This window comes from Thalassophryne amazonica, chromosome 10 (assembly GCF_902500255.1).
Source record: "Thalassophryne amazonica chromosome 10, fThaAma1.1, whole genome shotgun sequence".
In the NCBI taxonomy this organism is placed as follows: Eukaryota; Metazoa; Chordata; class Actinopteri; order Batrachoidiformes; family Batrachoididae; genus Thalassophryne; species Thalassophryne amazonica.
The window spans coordinates 12,429,614-12,445,076 of record NC_047112.1 but is presented as its reverse complement, the minus strand read 5'-3'; the positions used below and the strand labels follow the sequence as shown (position 1 = coordinate 12,445,076).

The following is a 15,463-nucleotide window of genomic DNA, read 5'->3' as shown; positions in this document are numbered from 1 at the left end:
CATCTAACCTGAACAATTGGGGGAGAAGGGCCTTAGTCAGGGTAGTGTCCAAGAACCCGGTGGTCACTCTGTCAGAGCACCAGCATTCCTCTGTGAAGAGAGGAGAACCTTCCAGAAGAACAATCATCTCTGCAGCAATCCACCAATAAGGCCTGTGTGGTAGAGTGGCCAGACATTAGACACTCCTTAGTAAAAGGCACATGGCAGCCTGCCTGGAGTTTGACAAAAGGCACTTGAAGGATTCTCAGACTACACAAAACAATATTCTCTGGTCAGATGAGACAACATTTGAACTCTTTGGTGTGAATGCCAGGTGTCATGTTTGGAGGAAACCAGGCACCATCCCTACAGTGAAGCATGGTGATGACAACATCATGCTGTGGGGATGTTTTTCAGCAGCAGGAACTGGGAGACTAGTCAGGATTGAGGGAAAGATGAATGCAGCAATGTACAGAGACATCCTGGATGAAAACCTGCTCCAGAGCGCTCTTGACCTCAGCAGGACAATTTCCGTAAACACACAGCCAATATATGAAAAGTGTGGCTTCAGGTCAACTCTGTGAATGTCCTTGAGTGGCCCAGCCACAGCCCAGACCTGAATCCAATGAAACATCCCTGGAGAAATCTGAAATTGGCTGTGTAATGATGATCCCCATCCAACCTGATGGAGCTTGAGAGGTGTTGCAAAGAGGAATGGACAAAACTGCCCAAAGATAAGTCCACCAAGCTTGTGGCATCATACTGCAGAGGCCCTGAGGCTGTAATTGTTGGCAAACGTGCATCAACATAGTATTGGGCAAAGGGTGTGAATACTTATGTGTGTGAACAGAAGATTGAGGAGAAAATTAATTCACTGCATTTTGGAATAAGGAATAACTTAACAGTTATTTCTTTGTCTTGGCCCTGGGAACGCATTTCTGGGTGCTTTCTCAGCACTTTTTTGCCAGACAAAAATGCTGTAATGGACACAGGGCATAAGGCATCATTAGTTTGGACTGACCTCCATTAGCTGCATCGTTTGGACAGTCTGATACATTAAAGAATTAAACTCCGGCTGTACTCATGGTGGCAGACAGCATCCTCTATTTAAGGCTGCAAATCAATATACCATCCCACAGATTCCCCCACTAAATTTGACACAGTAGTCTGTAACTTTACTTCCATTAGATTACAGAAACCATTAAAAAATCATGTTGGAAGTGCTGTTAGTTGATAAAACATCAAAAATCTTAATTAATTTAAGGGTGTATGTGCTTAAATGTCATGTTTGCATTTTGTCTTGTCACAGATGAATTTAAGGCATTCTTTTCGAGGCTTCCTCAGAACTATTTCTTGAATGTGTCAACCATCCAACACTTGTGGTCACTGGACAGCCTGTTCCAGTGGCGATATGAGCAGCTGGAGAACAGCATGCGGGTCCTTTCCAAACGAGCCCAGAGAGTAATCTTCAAACTCTTCAGTCTGAGTAAAAGGTGTCATCGTCAGCCCTACGTCCGTCTGCCGCGGGAACGGTGAGCAGCTCACTCACAGGCACTTCTGCCAATCGACCACTTACAGGAAAACCTTATGCTGTTCAGTTTGAGCTGAATGGTTCTGTCGTGTGATGGAATAACTGCTTGAAGATCTGTCAAAGAAACTTATCAGTATCAAGGAGTCTGATTCCTGAAATTCCTGCACAAAGCATATTTGAATATGAAGAGTTCAGATGCAAAACCCAGTAAGTGTTCTTCTCTTTAAACGGAGAAAAATGCAGTTGAAAATGAAGATTTAAAGGAAACCATATTTGGAAATGCACAGACTTTCATCAATAAAATGAAAATAGTTTGTTCAAATTCCTTCATATTTTACATACTGATGGTCCGCTTGACAGCCAAGTTCATGTTGGCCTCAACTAAAAATTTATGATTTTGGAGATACTGGGTTTTGCATCTGAACTCTTCATATGTAGGACAGTCAAAGGTGAAATTTGGCAAAGGTCAATTATTGGGTTCAAAGACAAGCTAATTAGAGTCAAAGGTTTACATTTTAATTTTTCCATTGATTTGCACCAAACATGGCACACATTGGTAGGCAGATCAAAGAATTGCCCAAGTGAGGTGAAATTAGGCAAAGGTCAGTTACTGGGTCATATTGAAGGTCATGTCTGTGTCGCTCTCTATGTGTTGATTTACTCCTCCCAGATCCTTTGGCAAGTTTCAACCAAATACCATGTGTGGATGAAGGTTGACCCCAGAACTGCTGTGAAAGGGCTCATTTTAACAAAAGTCAAGGACATTTATTTCCAATGCAATTTGGACCAAACTTGGAACACATATGTGCATAGGTCACTGAATTGCCCAGGTAAGGTTAAATTCAGCAAAGGTCAATCATTTCAGGTAACAGTCAGGGTCATGTATATCTGCCTGTCTGTCTGAGTGTTGATTTACTCCACCCAGGCCCTTTGGTTTGATTCTACTAAAATTTGGGTGTAGATGAAGGTCATCCTCAGAATTGTTCTTAAAGAGTTAAGTTTGACAATGTTTAAGGTCACTGTGATCAAGATCAAGGACGTTGATTTTCCAACTTTGATGTGCACAAAACATGGCACACACATGTAGCTAGGTTCCTGAATTGCCTTTCCAATGTGAAGTTGGCAAAAGGTCAGTTTTCAGGGTCAAGGTCATGTCTGTCCAGCTCCATGTTTGTTGGTTTACTCCTAAACATTCTTGGGCCAGTTTCAATATATGTTGATATAAATATCATATGTGGATAAAAGCTGACCACAGAAGCTCAGTGTCACTGTGATGAAGGTCAAGGATATTTATTTTCAAGCCAATATTTATTTTCAAGCCAATTTGGACCAAACATGGTATACATATGTAGGTGGATTAAGGAATTGCCTTAATCAACTATTCAGATCAACTATTTAGGTGAAGGCAAAGGTCAGATTCAGAAAACTTAATGTTCTGCCTGATCTTACATATAACTCTATCAAATATACAGCGTGCACATGTTGGTTGTTTGTGTTGAGAAAAAAACAATGCTATTTAGCACTAATTTTTACTTTTTTTTTCTTTCATTCCACATGTTAAATACCCACGCAGGATTTGTAGGATTGTGTTTCTTTTTTGTCATCTTGGAGAAATCATCTCCTTACAGCCTGCACACTTGTTCAGGGATGTGGGCGATGATTATTGCAGCAGATGAATTTACAACTTCTAGAACTGCATGGCAAAACTGTGATTCCCTGTCATCAAATCAAATCAATTTTATTTATATAGCACCAAAACACAACAAACAGTTGCCCCAAGGCGCCTTATATTGTAAGGCAAGGCCATACAATAATTACAGAAAAACCACAACGGTCAAAACGACCCCCTGTGAGCAAGCAGTTGGCAACAGTGGGAAGGAAAAAACTCCCTTTTAACAGGAAGGAACCTCCAGCAGAACCAGGCTCAGGGAGGGGCAGTCTTCTGCTGGGAATGGTTGGGGCTGAGGGAGAGAACCAGGAAAAAGACATGCTGTGGAGGGGAGCAGAGATCAATCACTAATAATTAAATGCAGAGTGGTGCATACAGAGCAAAAAGAGAAAGAAACACTCAGTGCATCATGGGACCCCCCAGCAGTCTAAGTCTATAGCAGCATAACTAAGGGATGGTTCAGGGTCACCTGATCCAGCCCTAACTATAAGCTTTAGCAAAAAGGAACGTTTTAAGCCTAATCTTAAAAGTAGAGAGGGTGACTGTCTCCCTGATCCGAATTGGGAGCTGGTTCCAGAGGAGAGGAGCCTGAAAGCTGAAGGCTCTGCCTCCCATTCTACTCTTACAAACCCTAGGAACTACAAGTAAGCCTGCAGTCTGAGAGCGAAGCGCTCTATTGGGGTGATATGGTACTATGAGGTCCCTAAGATAAGATGGGACCTGATTATTCAAAACCTTATAAGTAAGAAGAAGAATTTTAAATTCTATTCTAGAATTAACAGGAAGCCAATGAAGAGAGGCCAATATGGGTGAGATATGCTCTCTCCTTCTAGTCCCTGTTAGCACTCTAGCTGCAGCATTTTGAATTAACTGAAGGCTTTTCAGGGAACTTTTAGGACAGCCTGATAATAATGAATTACAATAGTCCAGCCTAGAGGAAATATATATAAATATATAAATATACATATCCTGATCAAAAATTACTCCAAGATTTCTCACAGTATTACTAGAGGTCAGGGTAATGCCATCCAGAGTAAGGATCTGGTTAGACACCATGTTTCTAAGATTTGTGGGGCCAAGTACAATAACTTCAGTTTTATCTGAGTTTAAAAGCAGGAAATTAGAGGTCATCCATGTCTTTATGTCTGTAAGACAATCCTGCAGTTTAGCTAATTGGTGTGTGTCCTCTGGCTTCATGGATAGATAAAGCTGGGTATCATCTGCGTAACAATGAAAATTTAAGCAATGCCGTCTAATAATACTGCCTAAGGGAAACATGTATAAAGTGAATAAAATTGGTCCTAGCATAGAACTCTGTGGAACTCCATAATTAACCTTAGTCTGTGAAGAAGATTCCCCATTTACATGAACAAATTTTAATCTATTTGATAAGTATGATTCAAACCACCGCAGCGCAGTGCCTTTAATACCTACGGCATGCTCTAATCTCTGTAATAAAATTTTATGGTCAGCAGTATCAAAAGCAGCACTGAGGTCTAACAGAACAAGCACAGAGATGAGTCCACTGTCTGAGGCCATAAGAAGATCATTTGTAACCTTCACTAATGCTGTTTCTGTACTATGATGAATTCTAAAACCTGACTGAAACTCTTCAAATAGACCATTCCTCTGCAGGTGATCAGTTAGCTGTTTTACAACTACCCTTTCAAGAATTTTTGAGAGAAAAGGAAGGTTGGAGATTGGCCTATAATTAGCTAAGATAGCTGGGTCAAGTGATGGCTTTTTAAGTAATGGTTTAATTACTGCCACCTTAAAAGCCTGTGGTACATAACCAACTAATAAAGATAGACTGATCATATTTAACGTCGAAGCATTAATTAATGGTAGGGCTTCCTTGAGCAGCCTGGTAGGAATGGGGTCTAATAGACATGTTGATGGTTTGGAGGAAGTAACTAATGAAAATAACTCAGACAGAACAATCAGAGAGAAAGAGTCTAACCAAATACCGGCATCACTGAAAGCAGCCAAAGATAACGATACGTCTTTGGGATGGTTATGAGTAATTTTTTCTCTAATAGTTAAAATTTTGTTAGCAAAGAAAGTCATGAAGTCATTACTAGTTAAAGTTAAAGGAATACTCGGCTCAATAGAGCTCTGACTCTTTGTCAGCCTGGCTACAGTGCTGAAAAGAAACCTGGGGTTATTCTTATTTTCTTCAATTAGTGATGAGTAGTAAGATGTCCTAGCTTTACGGAGGGCTTTTTTATAAAGCAACAGACTCTTTTTCCAGGCTAAGTGAAGATCTTCTAAATTAGTGAGATGCTATTTCCTCTCCAACTTACGTGTTATCTGCTTTAAGCTGCGAGTTTGTGAGTTATACCATGGAGTCAGGCACTTCTGATTTAAAGCTCTCTTTTTCAGAGGACCTACAGCATCCAAAGTTGTCTTCAATGAGGATGTAAAACTATTGACGAGATACTCTATCTCACTTACAGAGTTTAGGTAGCTACTCTGCACTGTGTTGGTATATGGCATTAGAGAACATAAAGAAGGAATCATATCCTTAAACCTAGTTACAGCGCTTTCTGAAAGACTTCTAGTGTAATGAAACTTATTCCCCACTGCTGGGTAGTCCATCCGAGTAAATGTAAATGTTATTAAGAAATGATCAGGCAGAAGGGAGTTTTCAGGGAATACTGTTAAGTCTTCAATTTCCATTCCATAAGTCAGAACAAGATCTAAGGTATGATTAAAGTGGTGGGTGGTCTCATTTACATTTTGAGCAAAGCCAATTGAGTCTAATAATAGATTAAATTCAGTGTTGAGGCTGTCATTCTCAGCATCTGTGTGGACGTTAAAATCGCCCACTATAATTATCTTATCTGAGCTAAGCACTAAGTCAGACAAAAGGTCTGAAAATTCACAGAGAAACTCATAGTAACGACCAGGTGGACGATAGATAATAACAAATAAAACTGGTTTTTGGGACTTCCAATTTGGATGGACAAGACTAAGAGTCAAGCTTTCACATGAATTAAAGCTCTGTCTGGGTTTTTGATTAATTAATAAGCTGGAATGGAAGATTGCTGCTAATCCACCGCCTCGGCCCGTGCTACGAGCATTCTGGCAGTTAGTGTGACTCGGGGGTGTTGACTCATTTAAACTAACATATTCATCCTGCTGTAACCAGGTTTCTGTAAGGCAGAATAAATCAATATGTTGATCAATTATTATATAATTTACTAACAGGGACTTAGAAGAGAGAGACCTAATGTTTAATAGACCACATTTAACTGTTTTAGTCTGTGGTGCAGTTGAAGGTGCTATATTATTTTTCTTTTTGAATTTTTATGCTTAAATAGATTTTGCTGGTTATTGGTGGTCTGGGAGCAGGCACCGTCTCTACAGGGATGGGGTAATGAGGGGATGGCAGGGGGAGAGAAGCTGCAGAGATGTGTGTAAGACTACAACTCTGCTTCCTGGTCCCAACCCTGGATAGTCACGGTTTGGAGGATTTAAGAAAATTGGCCAGATTTCTAGAAATGAGAGCTGCTCCATCCAAAGTGGGATGGATGCCGTCTCTCCTAACAAGACCAGGTTTTCCCCAGAAGCTTTGCCAATTATCTATGAAGCCCACCTCATTTTTTGGACACCACTCAGACAGCCAGCAATTCAAGGAGAACATGTGGCTAAACATGTCACTCCCGGTCCGATTGGGGAGGGGCCCAGAGAAAACTACAGAGTCCGACATTGTTTTTGCAAAGTTACACACCGATTCAATGTTAATTTTAGTGACCTCCAATTGGCGTAACCGGGTGTCATTACTGCTGACGTGAATTACAATCTTACCAAATTTATGCTTAGCCTTAGCCAGCAGTTTCAAATTTCCTTCAATGTCGCCTGCTCTGGCCCCCGGAAGACAATTGACTATGGATGCTGGTGTCGCTAACTTCACATTTCTCAAAACAGAGTCGCCAATAACCAGAGTTTGATCCTCGGTGGGTGTGTCGCCGAGTGGGGAAAAATGGTTAGAAATGTCAACGGGTTGGCGGTGTACACGGGGCTTCTGTTTAGAACTACGCTTCTTCCTCACAGTCACCCAGTCGACCTGCTTTCCCGGCTGCTCCGGATCTGCTGGAAGGGAACTAACGGCGGCTAAGCTACCTTGGTCCAAGGCACAAGCTGACTATGGGAGGGAGGATGGGGGAATGACTGGAGGGCACAGACAACAGGGAGAATGGACCAGAACCCAAGGGAACTGCTTACAGAAAAGGAAACATTAAGCAGGCGGCAAAAAAACAGAGGAGGGACAAAAAGCCCTGCAGGAGCGTGTACTAAGCAAAAAACGAGTAACAAACGGTCAGTCAGACAAACAAGCGTGGAGTCCGGAGGATGACGGCGAAGCCCATGACAATAAGCGGGAGGTTCAGGAGGTTGGCCAGAAGGGAGACAGAGCATCATGACAGAGGTAGCAAGTGGACCTGGGTCAGGTGCATTACATAAACCCCTGAAAACACAAAAACCCCGGTGAGCAAAAGAGCAGGAAGGAAGAGCTAACCTTACCCCAGAACCAAGGAACCAGAGACCAAACATAGTACCGGGCCCCCAGAATAGAGGAGGCTGGGAATAAATGCCCAAACCCCATATTACTATGCAAGGAAGTCCAAAAAACAACAAGGAGATTGATGGACAAACAGCCAAATCTGGGCGCCTATGCCTGATAATACTGACAACAAACATAACCAAAAATGCCACAGTAAGAGGATTAACGAACCCTGCGAATGAATTAGATACACCATATGAACAGCGAGTAGACCACTGAGATAAAAAGCTATGGGAGCCACTGAAATACATGATGTCATCAAAAGAGTTAGAAGAAGCAAAAAACTGCTTAGTTGAAGCGTGCAAAAAGTAAATATACTGACACAAATGATTAGGGGGGCATACAGGAACCAACCACTCCATGATGGACCAGGGGGGTATCTTAATTGAGCGCCAACCAGTTCCCAACAAAAAAGCAAACAGTAAAAGGACCAGACCAACAGGATGTCTCTTAAACACATATCAAAAGACATGGTTACTATTAGGTTAGCACCGTAACTATACAGAAGCAATACATTTTGGAAAAAGGTTCTATACAAACCTGCCACTAAACGAAAACCGTGGAGAAACAACCAGAAAAGCGTGTTCAAGACATTAAATAAAAAACTCACCGTTCTGCAGATTGTAATACCCAAGGTCAACTTCGAGGGCGGCATTGATGATCAGTTCAGATGTAACGTGGAGGTCGTGGACATGTCTGTGCTTTCAATAGACGTGCGCACTGTGGGTGGACGCAGGAACATCGCTGAAGACTTTGGAGATGAATGCAGAATTGACGTCTCATGCAGACTGTGCCAGGTTGATGGCTGGAGTGGTGTGACCTTCTGCTGTAGTTTAGCTGCAGCTTCGTGGGACGAGACAGGCTCTGATGAATCTGAACGTGGGTGCGCAGCAGAAACAATACATGCTGCTGGGTTCTGGAGCGTCGTGTTCACCGTGGGAAACTCCTGTTGCATGCGCGTTGCTGGGAGCAGCGGTGTCATCAGAGATGAGTGCATGACAGCGAACTCAGTTGGAGGGCATGGTGGAATTAAGTCGGCGGGCATAAGCGCTGCTTAAGACTGGAAGGATTTGCGCACTGTGGATGACTGCTGACACGGGCGCGCTTCGGTGAGTTGTAATGGCTTCAATATTTCTGCTGGTTCAGGATAGTGGACTTTGTGGGGCGGTCGGGTTGCTTGAATTCTCCTGGTGACTCTGTAAGCAAGTTTGGAGATGAGAGCGCTTCTCTTGACCTTGGGAATGTCTTTGCTGCAGAAGAGTCTGGTAAAGGTTGCGATGCTGCTTCCATCAAGGAGACAAGCGCAGACGCTCCTTCCACTGCTGGCAACACAGGGAACGTGAGTGGGCCTGCTTCCTCCTGTGGCATGCACTTGGCAGACAGGACGTGGGGCATACGCGGTTCCACGTGATCCAGTGGCGTGCGCGTTGAGTCAATTCAGAGCTTTCGTGAAATTGGAACAGGGATCCGATGAGGCATGGCTTCTGGTGGTGCCGCACTCGGCTGCGGGACCGAACCTTTTGGCTGGCACTTCTCAGCCGGCTTCAGCGTTAAGCGCCGAAGCGCAGGTGTGGGTAACTGAGGAGGCAAGATGGATGGGGGCGTGACAGTCTGTTGGTTACCCAGTGACGGTGCAGGAAGCGTCGTGACTGGTGTCGACGCTAATTGCTGGTGGAGGACCGGTGCGTAAGAGAGGCAGCAAGACTGCCTCAGTCCACTGACCAGTGACGGTGCAGGAAGCATCGTGACTGGTGTCGACGCTGATTGCTGGTGGAGGACCGGTGTGTAAGACTGAGGCAGCGAGACTGCAGCGTTGGACAGCATGATAGATTGGGGCATGTCCGAGCAGGACTCTAGAATATCGGCTTCAAACAAAAATGTCATGGGGTCGTCGATTTAGGTGGGAATCTGACCTTGCATGAACAGAGACTTAATGTTGGTGAGTTCTGGATAAGACAACATGATTCCCGGATCATCCTGTAGGATGCGGTCTAATGTCAAAAAAATCCGTTGTCGTGCCTGCCGACCTGTGCTGTCCAAAAATTCATAAAATAAGTCTTGAATCTTAAAGAACACAGTGGCCGTGTCCTGTAGATACGACCCTTCTCTCTCTGATGTGTAATCATCGTCCAGGTTGATCCACTCAGGCTCGCTGTCAAGGAGCTGGTGTGTGGGCGGCAGGCACATTTCTGGCTGGAGAATCCAGGCTGGGAGGCTTCCTGCCACAAACAAGTTGTCCAGATCTTCCAATTCTGGAAAGAGATCGTACAGCCAGGAGTTCTCCTCCAACAGGTTCCACGCTTTGTACAAGAAGTCAAATTTTTTTTTCTTTGGAGTGTAACAGGTGTGAAAACAGTTAAAGAAAAAATTTACCCCAGGTCCATGGCAGAGAGAGTTGTCAGACATGACTGGGAGTGAGCTTGCTGAGTCCTGTTTATGGCCAGTTCCTTCTTTCATGACGTCGAGCTGATGTGGCACAGAAGGTTGTGGGACCCAAATGCAAAAACTCACAGACAGTGAAATTGAAATTGAAAGGCTATATCGGTCAAAATGAGCTGTGATTCGGTACACAGTTAAACAGTCAATGACGCAGAGGTACAGGTAGTCAGCAGGCAAAGGCGTCATCAAAAAGGCAGGCTCAGATCTTTTACACAGGCAGACAAAGTACGTGGGCAGAAGCAAGACGAGGTCACAAAACAGAGCTGGTTCGGTACACGTCAAGACAAGGCAGAACTATGAAAAGGCTGGTACGAGGACTGTGAAAATCAACGAACTGGCGAGGCTAGAGTGAAAACAGAGGGCTTAAATAACCAAGGTGGAAATGAGGAAAGTGAGAACAGGTGTGTCGGAAGAATCAGGAAGGGGGTGTGGCAAACATAAGAAACAGGAAAGTTCAGGTGGGTGTGACTAAGTGCAAAATACTGAACAGCAAAATCCAAAAGATAATCCTGATGAAGAAAAAAAACAGAAAGGACAAAACACAGAGACTAGTGAATGAAAGAAAACAGAGAAAAAAACAACTGAACATCATAACATGCTAATGGAAAGAAATGACCCCAAAACTGTCTGAGTGTTGATTTGAGTGTTGATTTACTCCACCCAGGCCCTTTGGTTTGATTCTACTAAAATTTGGGTGTAGATGAAGGTCATCCTCAGAATTGTTTTTAAAGAGTTAAGTTTGACAAAGATTAAGGTCACTGTGATCAAGATCAAGGACGTTGATTTTCCAACTTTGATGTGCACAAAACATGGCACACACATGTAGCTAGGTTCCTGAATTGCCTTTCCAATGTGAAGTTGGCAAAAGGTCAGTTTTCAGGGTCAAGGTCATGTCTGTCTAGCTCCGTGTTTGTTGGTTTACTCCTAAACATTCTTGGGCCAGTTTCAATATATGTGGATATAAATATCATATGTGGATAAAAGCTGACCACAGAAGTTCAATGTCACTGTGATGAAGGTCAAGGATATTTATTTTCAAGCCAATATTTATTTTCAAGCCAATTTGGACCAAACATGGTATACATATGTAGGTGGATTAAGGAATTGCCTTAATCAACTATTCAGATCAACTATTTAGGTGAAGGCAAAGGTCAGATTCAGAAAACTTTATTTATCCCAAAATGGACAAGTCAATTTGACAGCCTTGCCAATTTGCATAGTAAAATATTATTGATAAAAATACATATATACATTAACATACAAACAATGAATCCATCACTGCAGGTTCTTGGATTGATGGTCAATATAACTGAGGTCAAACATCAAATTTACACCAGGGATTGTTTACCATGAAATTCTTTACTTAACAGTATGACCACATCTCTGTTGCTGTGATACCCATCGTACCCATGTGCCATACTGCTCCTTGTCTCTATGTGCAAGGCTGATACTGCCAAGTGCATTTAAGGAGTGAAGAACCTTCATGCTGGTGATATTTGTAAAGGGAACAGAAGTCACTAATGGTGATCAACCAACAAAATGAGACTTAATGTTCTGCTTGATCTTACATATAACTCTATCCAATATACAGCATGCACATGTTGGTTGTTTGTGTTGAGAAAAAACAATGCTATTTAGCACTAATTTTTACTTTTTCTTTCATTCCACATGTTAAATACCCACGCAGGATTTGTAGGAATGTGTTTCTTTTTCGTCATCTTGGAGAAAGTATCTCCTTACAGCCTGCACACTCTTTCAGGGATGTGGGTGATGATTATTGCAGCAGATGAATTTAGAACTTCTAGAACTGTATGGCAAAACCGTGATTCCCTGTCATGAACTCGAGGTGATGTGGCACAGAAGGTTGTGGGATCCAAATGCAAAAACTCACAGACAGTGGAAGTGAAACTGAAAGGCTTTATCGGTCAAAACAAGCTGAGATTTGGTACACAGTTAAACAGTCAATGATGCAGAGGTACAGGTAGTCGGCAGGCAAAGGTGTCGTCAAAAGGTCAGGCTCAGATCTTTTACACAGGCAGACAAAGTACATGGGCAGAAGCAAGACTAGGTCACAAAACAGAGCTGAGTCGGTACATGTCAAGACAAGGCAGAGCTATGAAAAGGCTGGTACGAGGACTGTGAAAATCAACGAACTGGAGCGGCTAGAGTGAAAACAGAGGGCTTAAATAACCAGTGTGGGAATGGGGAAAGTGAGAACAGCTGTGTTGGAAGAATCAGGAAGGGGGTGTGGCAAACAGAAGAAACAGGAAAGTTCAGGTAGGCGTGACTAAGTGCAAAAATACTGAACAGCAAAATCCAAAAAATAATCCTGATGAAGAAAAAACAGAAAGGAGAAAATACAGAGACAAGTGCAATGAGACAGAGACGAAAGAAAACAGAGAGAGAAAAAAAACAACTGAACATCATAACATGCTAACAGGAAGAAATGACCCAAAAACGAATAAATGTAAAGGTGCACAGACCAGCCAGACAATAAAAGACTAAGACAAAACTAGAACGGAACTGACCATGGCTAAAGTATAAAAACTAACAAGAACAAAATGGCAAAACAACCTACAGACTAAATAGAAAACAAAACCAGATTACAGAATAACAGATAATGCCAAAAATGGCTAAACAGAAAAATATGTGATAAACTGAAAACAACCAGAGACAAAAGTAAACTTCACAGAAAAAGCCAGACTAAAGCATAACACAAGAAATGAAATAAACAGAACCAAACTAAGACTGAAGTGACTACGGTTAACAATAAATGAAAACAATATGGCAAAACAGCTACTAAGACAAAACTACACAATAAATGAATGATGAACAGAAAACAAAACCAACGAAAACATGAACATGGTGAGAATACAAATACAGGTGTACAGAACAAGAAAGCAGAGATCAATGAAAAACTCATGACAGGAAGCCCATCAAGGGCAGGACCATGACATTCCTAGCTGTACTTGCTTTTTGGCCTGGGATTCCAGTGTGAAGTCTTTGTTGGGGAGTGGAGTGGTATCAGCTATGAGATTTGAGGTCTCTTTGAGTGGGACTTTTTTATACGAGAGTTTGACTGTGCATTCTCATGCAGTGCATCACTTTTTCCACATTTTGTCATATTACAGCCTTATTCCAGAATGGAGTAATTTCATTTTTTTCCCTCAAAATTCTGGTCACAACACCCCATAATGACAACATGAAAATGTCCTTTGATTTTTTTTTATTATTTATTTAATAAATCACATGTACATAAGTATTGACTCCATCCAGAGGTGGGAGTGGGTGTCTTCTTCTGTAATGATCATGAAATAGATGGGATCTCCCCAGCCCACCTCCCATCCTGGACACTGGCATGGATTCCCAAAATTTCCTGTAAATTGCTGTAAATTTTCATTATTAAGTATGTCAGTAGCATGGCCCAAGCAGAGGGTCACCCCTTTGAGTCTGGTCTGCTTGAGGTTTCTTCCTCAAATCATCAGAGGGAGTTTTTCCTTACCACTGTCACCTGTGTGCTTGCTCTAGGGGTTGGTAAAATTAGACCTTACTTACTTCTTTGTGTTGGTGCACAGCCATTTTCAGATCTCTCCAGTGATTGAAGGAGTGAAGCCTCGGCAGCAGACGTTCGCTGTTTCCTGTGTGATAGTGACACGTGATGAACAACCAGCCTCCCACAGTGGCCAAACACTGTGATCATGTAACATCATGTTGTTTCTGACTTTGTGCAGAGAACGGGCATTACTGTCATGGTTGTCACTGAGCTGCACAGCTGATATTCCCACCGCTCACCCACCAGGGGAAAAAAAATGGGAGTGTCATCGCCCTCATCCTGTTTATCTTTGTTACTGCCGCATCAGTGATGATGCATCCCCCTGCCCATTTTTTTCTCCCACAGAAGTCTCCCTGCTCAGAAAAGGTATTGGGAGGTTATTATTTTTCCATCAGTCTTGGGACTGCGTCACTCTCCCTTTAAGCACTGCGTTCGTGATACTTCAGACAGATGAGAGATGTGGTTGATTTTGCTTCCTCTGGGCTACTTTTGCACTGTGTTGATAATTGCCAGTGAATAGTCAGAGCAGCAGTTGGCCTTTTATTAGGTGGGTAATGATGAGACTTTTTGAGCACAAACTTTTGCCATTAGGCATAATGATGCACATTGTCATTCAAATGGAGCTTTCTGTACTTCTTTAATCGACTAAGAAAATGCCTCTCATTCTCAAACACCGAATACAAATTTCTTCATTGAATGAGTCCTCTCATCTTTGGCTACTTAGAGAATGTAATTATGCTTTCACTTGTGAATAGCTTTTAATGAACTTGTCACGGCATTCAGTACATCAGAGGCCATTCTGCCTTTTCAGTCTCAAATTGTTTAATCCCATAAATACGTACTGACATAAAGATGGCCAGACAGTGATACTGTGCTTTTATTCATCTGCATTATCCACAGCTTGTTTTCTTGTGTCAAACTGACCTGAATAATTTGAAAATTAATAAAAGGAGTTCAAATCAAGGGGGTACGCAATAAGTGAACGGTAATTATCACGTATTATTGATGACACCCTGGCACCTTATAGGTGACTTACCAGTGCTACAAGAATGACCAGTGGTGGCCACAGTTCCAATAATTCCGATAACTATCGAAGAAAAAGTTTTCATTATCGGAATATTCTTTTCAGAAACTTTGAAAACCATTATCGGACTAATTATAAATTTTTGTCTGATAACTTTTAGACCGTTAGCATGGTAAACAAAAGTGAAACAGATGTGTAGTTCTACCCCTCTGCAACAGAGGAGAGCTGCCTCTAGAAGAAACTGCTCTATCCTCTGCAGGCAAAGGAGAACTGATCCCCAAAATAAAACAAACAAACAAAAAAACAACTCATTTTTTAACCCCATACTGATACGTGGCCAATATCATCCAAGTCATCCAGAGGCATACATTTTTAACTTATGGTTCACATTTTAACCAAACTTATTTTGGCCAAGTTATTTAAATTAACATCACTTCTGAGGTTTTATAAAGTGAAAATATCAGACATATGTTTTAGTTTAAGTAATGCGCTAATTTTTAAGGTTTGAGTGTGGGGCATGCTGGGTCCAGGTGCATGTGGATGATAGGGTAATCTCAGTACAGTAATCTCAGTATGTTCACTACAGGAGAAATGCATTTCAGACACTCTGATCAGGACAACAGCATTAAACTCTAGTGCCTAAAACTCACGTGAATATATTCTCTGGCTTTATAGATGTTGTTATTGTGTTTTCTTTTACTAAA

General features: G+C 42.1%; 1 protein-coding gene across 2 annotated transcripts in view; it reads left to right on the top strand.

Annotated features, from left to right (window-relative positions):
• Nucleotides 1–15,463, top strand: part of LOC117518329 (BMP/retinoic acid-inducible neural-specific protein 3-like) — a 178,325-nt gene that overhangs the window by 139,475 nt on the left and 23,387 nt on the right. For both annotated transcript variants that reach the window (XM_034179433.1, XM_034179432.1), the window contains one exon: nt 1,289–1,511. In XM_034179433.1, the coding sequence (XP_034035324.1) occupies nt 1,289–1,511 (223 nt within the window). The remainder of the gene's footprint in view (nt 1–1,288; nt 1,512–15,463) is intronic.